Genomic DNA, 11,962 nt, shown 5'->3' with positions numbered 1-11,962 from the left:
GCCCTAGGTGGCTGAGTTGCCTGAGTACCTTGTCCCTGTGGGCGCATAGTGACTCTCGAGAGTGGGCTAGGATGAGCCAGTCATCGAGGTAACTGAGTATGCGAATGCTCACTTCCTTTAGCTGGGCAAGGGCTGCCTCTGTCCTTCGTGAAGATGCGAGGGGACAGGGACATGCTGAAGGGGAGGACTTCGTACTGATGCGCCTGGCCATCGAACGTGAATCATAGGAAGGGTCGAGGCAAGATAGAGACGTGGAAGTACGTGTCCTTCAGGTCTACAGCTGCAAACCAATCTTGATGCCGGACGCAAGTTAGAATGTGTCTTTGCGTGAGCATTTTGAACATGAGTTTGTGTAAGGCCCGGTTGAAAACTCGCAAGTCCAAGATCGGTCATAAGCCGCCGCCTTTCTTGGGTACGATGAAGGGCTGTAGAAACCCTTCTTCATCTCAGCTGGAGGGACAGGCTCTATCGCGTCTTCAAGTAAAAGGGTTGCAATCTTTCAACGAGGTAAAGCGTATGCCGCAGAAAGGGGAACTGAATCACGTAGCTTAGTCGTATAGTACTAACAGGATGTGTACTATACGTGACAGGATGGGAAGTGAGAGCCACGTGACCAAGCTCCGTGCAAGGGGCACTAAGGGAACGATAGTTTTGGCCTACCTGGCGAGGCTTTGCAGCGGGGTGGAGCAGGTAGTGTGGCATAGGGCGGTGAAGGTTCGTCCCGAGGCTTTGGTGCTGAGAGAAGATTTGAAGCACTTACCTACCTCCGCACACCTGGCAGGGGGCGGGTTAGTGACTGAGGAGGAGGTCCCGTGTAGGCGTCTTCTGGACTCGTCAGAACCGGCCGACCAGGGGGCAGCAGTTGTGGGTCCGGAGGTGAGAGGTCCATGTCCAGGGTGCCGGGACTGCTGGAGTGTGGCTCCAGGTTGCTGTGAGAACGGCATTTGCGGGCCAGGTGACCCAGGGTAAGAGGAAATTGCTCTATTATTGAGAATCTTCACCGCTGAGAACTGCTAGGCGAAGTCTTCAACGGTGTCGCCGAATAGACTGAACTGGGAGACGGGGACGTTGAGGAAGCGTGCTTTGTCCACATCCCACATCTCGAACAGGTTCAGCCACAGATGATGATCCTGGACCACGAGAGTGTCCATTGCCTGCCCAAGTGTCTGCGCTGTGACCTTCTTGGCCCAGAGGGCGAGGTCGGTTGCAGAGCGCAGTTCCTGCAACACATCGGGGTCAGGACCACCCAAGTGCAGATCTTTGAGTGCCTTGACAACTTGCAGGAGGGCCATGGCATGCAGGGTGGATGCGTCCTGTCTAGTGGCACTTTAGGCTTTGGCGGTCAGTGACGACGTCATCCTACAGACCTTGGAGGGGAGCACCGGGCAATCCTGCCAGGTGGCGGCGTTCTCGGGACACAGGTGGATTGTAACCGCTTTGTCCACCTGGGGGACCTCTGAGTACCTGTGGGCCGCCCCACGTCGAGGGTAGTGATAAAGACGCATCCTGAAAAGGACGATCAATGCCAGCTGTGTATTGCTCTTTTAGAGAAAATAAACTCTTTTAAGGAAAATACTCTTTTTTTTTAGCAGCGCTTTCGAAGCGTCCAGGGTCAAAGCTGCACTGCCGTGCAGTGACTGAGAAAGCCGCTGATATGCGCCATAGATCCAACAGCATAAACTCTGCAGAGGTGAATGGAACAGTAAGTGATCTCAGCTCGCTGATCGCACAACCACGAACCGCGAAATCTGAATGGACAGATGCATGATTCCCTCCTTTTATACCCGAATGTCTGGGGGAGGGACATGCAAATTCTGTCTGACAATTTCTTATCAGCCTTTTCTCAAGTTCAGAAGTAACTGAGGTCTTCAAAGAAGTCCCCTACTGTCGCTTCACTGGACACAATGTCGAAGTGAGCAACAGATGGGGAAACCTAGCCCAAATAGCATATTTGTCTGGTCCTGTAGGGCTTGGGTTGGGTAGACCTCTACAATTAGTACAGGTACTCTAAAGTGTTTTGTTTATATTGAAACAATGTATTATTGAAGATTTGAATGTCTTTAGTCCAGTTCTAGTTTAAAATGTATTTATTTATTAATTTTGCAATTTCATTGCACATCATTAGATGTGAATTGCAAAATCAGATGGGCTACTTTTTCCCCAAAATCATCGCAAGATTCAGTTGATCATAGAGACCATTGGCACCAGTGGTTTCCATGACCTACTTAGGCTTACAAGGCTTTTGGGAAATGCAGCCCAGGGGCCTGATGTATAAATGTTGTACGCACAAAATTGGCATTGAAATGTGCATACACAATTTTCTACGCTCATAACGGGATTTATAAAAAATAAACTTAGCATAAATATGTGCACACCGTATGGACACTCTTGACTGTGCGTATGCACTCTTTTACCGGTGTGTGTAAACTGAAGACTCCAGCTGGAATAATAGGGTTCAAAACAGTTACTATGAATGCAAACCTTAATACAGCGAAAAAGACACTCTATTTGCATAACATAAATATATATAAATAAATAAAAATATCCAACATTATTTTGAATGTCCATGTACTAATATAAAATATTTGATGCCATGAGCATACCTTCATTTACAATTACTATTATTTTGAATGGCAATGGAAAATGAAGCAATGTGATAACAATTTTACCTGGTCGCAAAAAAGTATTTTCACTTTTTGCTGACCATTTATGCTTGGCAGAGCTAATGTTTGCTTCTAAAACACTTGCACCTTTATTAGCAACTGACACATAAGTGCCAGCTTTACATGTCAAACATTCTGCTTCCCACGGATCTTGACCTGGACGAAAGCATGGGAATTTTTTGTGCAAATTTTCTGTAAATTTGCACTTTCGTTTGGGCATGGTATCCACTCAGCTGTCACTTGCTGCTACTGTCAAGTAACTGTTTGTGCTTTGAGCATTCGCTGAAAGATTGACAGGCCAATAGTTGCTGCAAGCCTGTTATAATCGACCTATTGGTGTGCGAGAAAGAGGGACTTACAAAGAGGGGTTAAAGCAATGCAAATACGTGCATACACACAATGAAGTATCAGACCAGATGCACATCATAATGCAACTAAAGCCGAATCCCAGACATTTTTGCAAATGTATAAATGCCAGCCAGACACTTTTTTTAAGGTCCGAAAAAGAGGACATATCCTGGAAAAAGAGGACGTATGATCACCCTTCTTATAACGATATAAAAGGTTTTCTGAGAAGCAAAATTGCTTAAGTTAAGTTTATGTTTGCAAAGATAAAAACATTTTGCCAATGGATATTCAAGATATATTCTTTGAAAACAAGTTCAAATCTTAATAAATAATGTTTCTTCATGGTGCAGCATCTAACCTTTTGGTACATGTGACACTTAGTTGTATCTCTTTTAATACAGTTTCTCGTACCGTTAAACGCAGTAATCATGTTTTTGGATGATGAAATGCATATGGTAATTGTATGCAGATTAGGATATGCATAGAAAAAACAGGCGTGGTACACTCCATATATGGTTATTTTGGGGAGGTGATGGGGTGGAGAATGAATCACGTGCATGTACGCACAATCTTCGCTAGCAGGGATTTATTCAGGAAACTATGTGCAAGTTCTGGGGTACGTACAATTTTATAAATCAGAGTTTTTTTTGTGGATACCCAAAATCTGAATTTTGTGCTTGCGCACACTTTTAGGAAGAAATCTAAGCAGAGATTTATACATGAGGCAAATGGTCATTTCACTGCTCTCTAAAAATGGTTAGTAAATTGTAATATACAGGCCTGATGGCTTAGCATTATAGGCCATCAAAGCTAAGGGCTAACAGCAGAAAACATGCAATGGACCAAATGAAATCATATGATATAATTTGGCTTTGACAAACATGTTCATAAAGGTCATTAGCATGTTTTCATTCTCATATTATGTTTTCTGTGTCCCTATACCCAGAAGGCTTCTCTGTCCACAACTGCTCTCAGAGGGATAATTGAACAGCAATTATATCTAGTAATGACAACACTTTAATTAAACCCCACTGATTATACAATTATAGTTAGTTCCAGTGAGGCTAATCATAGATCATATTTTTTTGGACTCCATAAACCTTAAGCATGATGCAATATGACAAACTGACCATTTGTCCTAATTAACTGCAATCCATTACACATTAACGAGAGTGAAAATTATGAATAGTTGTCAATAGATGCTATATTTAATTTATGCAAATGACAGGTCATGATCACTCAGAATATTAACCAAATTCACTGTTTTCATTTATTTTGCCCCTAAAGATAAGAAACCTATTTGAAGGGATGTATTTCTTTGATCTATGAAAACAAATAACTAATATCTGATTTATTTCTTCAGAAAGATTTAACTGCGAAATCTTTTCTTTTCAGTCCACTCCCATCCATGGCCTTAAGATGCTTTTCCACCATCGGCCAAACAGTTCTGAGCACAGTGAAGAACGGCACAATTACAATCCATGCTCGGACAGATTTCACAGAACGGTTAGCTAACTGTGCTGGTGGGATGGCTTTAATACATGGCGATACAAAATCATCAATTTACCAACACTAAGATAACATGGACGGATCTAGAATTTTTTTTATGGGGTGGCATGCAGACTATGAGGGGTGGCAACACCAAAGCAAGAACCCATGCATAGTTCTTATGGATTAAGACACCAAGCTTCATTGCAGCAAGTACTAGTTGATTAACTGGAGTCACTATCAAATAGCAAATGTCCATGAATTTGCATTGCGACCATTTTGTTACTGATTTGCCAACATTAAGTCTTTTTTTTTTTTTTTTTGCCTAAACACACATCAACAAATTAAAAATATTATCTAAATATCTGGACTAAACATCAGGACCTTATGCAGGCCACATTTTGTTCAATTTTGTTAAAGCTGCAATAACTTTGTGCTCTCTAGCGACATCTGTGGTTGAACTACAGTTACTACAATAGCGTGTCTATGCAATGCACACAAAATCACCGTAAACTATGTAAACGAGGATTCAACAATGATGGGGATAAAATATATACTTTATTAAACGTAAAAATAATATGCTTAAATATGCAATATAACAATTACAATTTAAACATTCCACGTCAACTTACAACATAGATACATCGCAATCAGTTAACATACGAGTCATGTTCAATTTCATAAAACCATGACAAGTAAAATAAGCTTCAACGAATGTACCAAAAACATATCCAAGCATTAAGCTGCATACACATTGCCAGCAACTTTGTCGCTGCAGGTCGCCAGTGGCTGGCGGTTAGGTCACTAGTGGACATTCCCACTACTGGTTGCCTAGTAACATTTATAAATTACATTCACGGGTGCCATTCCATTGCTGTTGACAGTGAATCAGTTTTCTTACCACTAAAAACAAACATTTTGGAGGGAAAAGACTAAATATAAATGGAATCAGTACATAAAATGCTTTTTATCAGCTCACTGTACTCACTGTGCTTTTTATCAGCACAGTGAGTACCATCGGCTGGTGCAGGAGCTGCGGCTGGATGAAGTCCAGCAGTACTTCAGGCTTGACAGGACCCAGTTTGATGAGCTGCTGCAGAGGGTGGGTCCCCTGATCTTTCCATTACTGCAGGAGCTGAGAGAGAGAGAAGGATCACGTGAGCTTAACCGTCTTCTCTCGTATTGGCTGTCGCTCCTGTAAGTCGCTCTTCATTTGAATAAAGTTAAACTTGTCTCAACTTTGTTGCGTCGCTGGACACGCCCACATCTGGTCGCCAACGGTCGCGACAGCTTGTTTCGCTGGAAGTCGCCAGCTCTCATTGAAAATTAATGGAATGGTAACTTTTTGCCTTTAGTTTTTAGAGGTTTTGTATTCTAATTTGCCCAAATATGACTTTTTATTTGAATAAACCAAAATTGCATATGTGATGTGTTACAATTTACGAATAAAAGATGCGGGGAGACGAGAGTAGCGGAAACACAGACACATTTATTGATAGTTCTGTATATGTAAAAACAGCAAACTCTGAAGTTCCGACAGCAACAACCACAACCCTAACGAAAATCAAGAGTTCATGGCAAATTTGTCACTAATAATTTTCACATGCAAATGAGCAGGCACCCCCCGCACCGCGCCGGCGCGGCGAAGATGAAGGCGAGTCTGATGACTACCTTGGACCCCGCAAACTGGATGATGATTTTGCTGCATCAGAGAGCGTCACAGCGACGTCTGATGCTGATGACTTGACTTGGCTGCCACCTTCGTGTCTACTCGTCCAGTCTGAGCCTGACGCACAGATGTTCGCTATGCTTTCCCAGGCCTCCGCGAGTGCGGGGCTGGACTGGGACCCTCCTCCCCCCCTCACCCTACGCCCCACGGCCAGTCTGATGCCTCCCTCGGACCCCGCGAGCTGGATGATGATTTTGCTGCATCAGAGAGCGTCACAGCAACGTCTGATGCTGATGACTTGACTGGGCTGCCATCTTCGGGTCTACTCGTCCAGTCTGAGCCTGACACACAGATGTCCACTATGCTTGCCCAGGGCGCTGCGAGTGCGGGGTTGGACTGGGACCCCCCCCTCACCCCTCACGGCTAGCCGATTGGTTCCTTGGGTCAGGGTGTCGCCCACATTGCCAGGAAAAAGAGAGTGGTTCCCTCACTCTCCCATTCTCTCCCATGCGTTTTCACGATCTTTGAACCCTGGATGTCCTGGCTCACAAATTGAGCTCACAAATTGAGCAGAGGAATTCGTAGTTGGACCCAGTGCGTTTGCTATCATGCCCTGTACTGGGTTAAGTGCTCCACAGGTCTCATTACCCCGGTAACCTTATGCCATGTATCTTCCGCGGTATGGTCTCCGTTTCGGTAGACCTGCGTTTCCCTTGGCAGAGCCCTTTCTGCCCTTGTCGCTGTGTTTGTAGAGCTCCTCCCCTACGAAGGGCAGGACCAACCGCCGCGTCTCTTCCATGTGTGGCTGGCATGGCCTGCTCCCATACTAGATACGTCCCCTGGGTTGTTGAGAACTACACTACGTTTTTGGGGCATCTGGGAAGGCTACGTGCAGTCCGAGTGCATCTGTTCCTACGCTCACAGTAGCTTGCCTATACCTGCATCTGCAGAATAGAAGAACAGGGAGCCCTGCAACAGATGTCATGGCCCTCACAGAGCCCCCCACTGAATATTGAGTCATACTGAGATTACATGAAGAGACAGAAGAAATTGAGACAGCCTAAATAGATAAAAGAACTATGGGAAATTCTCCAAGAAGCTTGGTATATCCTATCTGACAACAACCAAGCAAAACCTAGAAAGTGTCCAGGTTTACCTAGGAGAATTGGAGCTGTTTTGAAGGAAAATGTGGTCACACAAAATATTGACTTGAGCTGCGTACACACTGCCAGCGACTCCATCCCATTCATTTTCAATGAGAGCACAGCGACTTCCGGCGACACGAGCTGTCACGACCATTGGCGACTAGATGAGGCCGTGTCCAGTGACGCGACAAAGTTGAGACAAGTTCAACTTGATTCAAATGAAGAGCGACTAACGGAAGTGACAGCCAATAGGAGAGAAGACAGGAGAGCTCTCCTGGTATATCCAGCTGCAGCTCTTGCACCAGCCGGTGGTACTCGCCGTGCTGACTCCGAGATTGAATGGTTTTGTGGACCCAGACAGACCGGCGTTTGCGTTTTCGACGCAGATAAACAGCCGCTATGGCAAAGAGCACGGCTTGTTTCTCATTCATCTTTGATCTAAAGCATTTTATGTACTGATTCATTATATTTAGTCTTTTCCCTCCAAAATGTTTGTTTTAGCGCCTAGAAAAGAGGTATGCTGTCAAGAGCAATGGAATGACATCCGTGAATGTCATTTTTAAACGTTACTAGGCAACCAGTAGTGGGAACGCCCACTAGCAACTTCACCGCCAGCCACTGGCGAAGTACTGAATCTTATACATTGTTCTTTCTAAAACAAGATCAATCAAATTGATCATGTTTTAAGGATTTTTAGATATCTTTACAGGAAAAAATAAAAAAATATTATCAAGAATATGATTTTGCACTAATATCAAAGGTTTTACTAGAAAAAAAATTATTATGATCTAATGTGAATTTTTTTTATTAAAAAATATGATCGTGCCTGGTAACATGTGCATGTAAAATGGCTAGAAATAACATTTTAGCTTAGCGTAAAGCTGACAATTGACACAAGGTTTATTTATATTTCTTCTGCTCCAAACTTACTTCTCTGTCTGCTCATATGAATGTAACACATCATAAGAAATTGTTTCACCACTGTTCAAATGCACTTTGGATTGCATCATTTATATGTATAAATGTTTTCCATCTGAAAGGAGTAAATATTAAATGAAACAAATGACAATAAAATGCAAAGTAATCTCTTCAGTAAAATATTTTTTGAATATAACTGTATTTTAATTACCAATGATTTAAATTGTAACTGTAGTGGAATACAGTTCATACATATTTTGTATTGTAAATACGTAGTCCCGTTACATGTTTTCCGTTACTCATCATATTATATCATATTACATAATGGATAATCTGCTACTGTATCATCTAAATTTCAGTGTAAAAGAATACTGCTTGTTCTCCAAGAAATCACAATTTTTTATATGTTTTAGAGTCTGACATTTAAATGTTAAACTTTAAATGTTAATGTGCAGGTGACATACAGTCTCAGATTATTTGTTCATCTCATTGTACTACTGTGTACTTTTTCTATACAGCTAAAATGTTATACCTCATTATATATTAACATAGAAACATAAGCACCAAACCATGAAAACCATGGTGGTTGGAATCCAAAGGTCTAAGACCACACATTTGATCCACATGGAGTGTGGCATCCTCATGGGCACTGGCCAATAGCACCTCTCTAGCAGACATCTGTATAGCAGCGGGCTGGGCAACACCCAATACCTTCGGGAGATTTTACAAACTCCAGGTTGATCCGGTTTCGTCCAGTGTTCTTTCAGGTATGAAAGGGTAAGTTTCATTACACGGGGCAGCTGGCCGGGTGTCCCCTCCATGAGGTGAAGCTGCGCGCTCTTCTCTCCCATGCGTGTTCATGATCTTTGAACCCTGGATGTCCTTCCTCCTAGCCCCCTGGCTCACGAATTGAGCAGATGAATTCGTAGTTGGACCCAGCACGTTTGCTAACATGCACTGTACTGGGTTAAGTGCTCCACAGGTCTCGTTACCTGGTAAACTTATGCAATGTATCTTCCGCGGTATGGTCTCCCTTTCAGTAGACCCGCGTCTCCCTTGGCAGAGCCCTCTCTGGCCTAGTTGCTGCGTTTGTAGAGCTCCTCCCCTACGAAGGGCAGGACCATCCGCCTATTCCATGTGTGGCTGGCGTGGCCTGCTCCAATACTAGATACACTACACTACGTTTTTGGGGCATCTGGGAAAGATATTCTTTGGAATATTCTCAAATCATGCTGGATCAACATGGATCGCTCATTAGGTTTTGCACAAACTTGTGTTCATGCCAGCTTTAGTATTTGTTTTAAAAAAAAATTATAATTTTCACTGGTGGTCTCAGACTGTTCAAACCCAATGTATATTGAATTTCTTTATTAAAAAACTTACATTAGAACATTAGAACTTTATTCACAGAGTATGAGATATGCAAGAAATGTGTCTTGGTTCAGATGCGAACACAGTTGTGATGTTAATAAAAATATCAGCATATCAAACGGAATTGCAACACTTTATATTTAAAAAGGTTTACAGTTCAGAAATGATAGGCAACAAGACACATATTCACTATATCATGTACTACAAATATGTATTTCATCAGATGATGTAGTGCAGATAGTTACTGTACAGATTTTAAGGAGATAATGAAGATGTTAGAGACATGTGAATGAGTTGTTTCTGTTACATCAGAGAACAGTCTGCCACAGTATATAGCACTGAAAAACATTCTTATGAAGTGTGTTAATATTGAACATATAGGAAAAAAAGGAAAAACATTATTCTAAATGACAGTTCTTCAATATCATGTACTGTAGCTATTAGAGGGTTTATAAATTCAGTCTTTCCTGTTCAAACATCAAACATATCTAGCTGTCTTCAAGTGAACCCAAAGACATTAGTGGTGTGACTAGAAAAGAGTTGGAATCTTTCCTTTTTTTTTCCCCAGGAAGATTTATTACAATTAAAGGAGTTTTCAGTAAAGCTGCATGGAAAAATCGTACTTATTACTTATTCAGAAGCATGGACAATTTTTGACTGTTGAAACAAATGCATAATGCTTTTGCGTATTTCTGGCAATTTTAAGCCATATATAAGAGGATTGAGAACAGGGGGCATTACCAGAAATTCTACTGAAAAGATTATTGCCACAATTTTGTATTTGTCTGAATCATAACGACTTAAGGCAATATCACAAAAGGATGCTATGGAGTAATTAACAAAGCTTATAATGTGAGGAAGGCAAGTTTGCAATGCTTTGCCCCTAAATTCTTTGGAGCTTCTTCGACAAATGATCAGAATTCGGATATAGGTATAAAAAATGAAGAAAGCTGGCAGAAAAACTGATGTTGCTGTGACAAAAAATCCAATTATGTTATTGCTTAAAGTAGAAGTCCCACAAGAGAGTCGAACCACAGCCCAGTTGGAGCAGTATAGTCTAGCTATTTCAGTTCCACACAAAGGCAACCTGGCTGAGAAGAAAATAATGACACCCATAGAAAATGCAGCATAAAGTGTTGCTATGGCTATGTAAAGTGCTGTTAGATTTAATGTCAAAATTCTGTGATATTTTAAAGGATTGCATATAGCAACATATCTGTCATATGCCATCACCAGCAATAAAGTGTATTCAGATATTGCATAAGAATAAATTGTAAAAATTTGAGCAAAACACGCTGACCTGGAAATAATATTTGCATCAGAAAGGAGATCAAAAATTAGTCTCGGAAAGAAACCAGCTGAGCCATATAGATCATTGGCAGACAAACAAGATATTAGTATATACATTGGCTTGTGAAGAGATCTTTCTTTAAACACAACAAATAAAATAATGACATTGAACAATATAATTGCTAAATAAACTGTAAGAGTCAATATAAGGATGAAATATCTGACGTAAACAAATTCCTTGAACAAAAGGAAATAAAAATACAAAGGCATGGTTCCATTTTCCATTTGGTGACCTCAAAAAGTAAACAGAAGTATTGCTTAAATTTCAGTTTTTCGATTAGATTCAGTTGTCCATTATTTGAAAAATAAATTTTCCAAGTAGTTTATGATGTCCTCTGTTGAATCCACAACTTTTTGATTGGCTCCAGTAAAATGTATAAAGTAGCAATTAAGGGATATTCTGAACCAAAAAATAAGCAAAGTGAAGGGAATTTTGCAGTTGGTTTGAGACAGGTGATTGGCGTCTTCGATGTGAGGCAGATAGCTGCTGAGGTCTCCATAAGCAGTTTATATATCAACTCTTGCCTCCACCTGGGACATTACCAGCAGAACAGATGGGAATTGGCCACATTATTTATGATCACTAGTCAGTTTTCTTCTTTGAATTTTAACTTTCATTATAAAATAAACAAACAAAAACAAAAAAAAGTAGTGTTTATCTATTTGTTAAGTTAAAAAGAAATGTTAGTTGGTCATAGGAAATGGCTGTACTGTATTTCTGAGATAACACGAAATACCATAATTATGAGCTACACATTCTAAGTTTTCATGGAATAGCAGAATACTAAGTGTATTCAGTTAAAATTGTATCTTTTTACAAATATAATTTTTTGGTTGATGGAAACAAGACTAAAAATACTAAAAAACAACAACAATTCTGATCTACTTTTATGACAAAAAGTGTCATGACATACTTATAATAAAAATAAAAAAAAATGAAAAATATGAAAAAGGACCACAAAGCAGTAATGCAGTAGTCTGACCATTGAATTTAATAGAGAGCAGTACAA

General features: G+C 41.0%; 1 protein-coding gene across 1 annotated transcript; it reads right to left on the bottom strand.

Annotated features, from left to right (window-relative positions):
* Window positions 1–10,232: 10,232 nt before the first annotated feature.
* Window positions 10,233–11,177, bottom strand: or64a1 (odorant receptor, family 64, subfamily A, member 1). The gene has a single exon (XM_052107759.1). It carries the CDS (start codon window positions 11,175–11,177, stop codon window positions 10,233–10,235), a length of 945 nt encoding a protein of 314 aa, XP_051963719.1.
* Window positions 11,178–11,962: the final 785 nt, after the last annotated feature.

The sequence above is a fragment of the Xyrauchen texanus genome, chromosome 36 (genome assembly GCF_025860055.1).
Source record: "Xyrauchen texanus isolate HMW12.3.18 chromosome 36, RBS_HiC_50CHRs, whole genome shotgun sequence".
In the NCBI taxonomy this organism is placed as follows: Eukaryota; Metazoa; Chordata; class Actinopteri; order Cypriniformes; family Catostomidae; genus Xyrauchen; species Xyrauchen texanus.
This window is presented reverse-complemented; position numbering and strand designations above follow the sequence as displayed.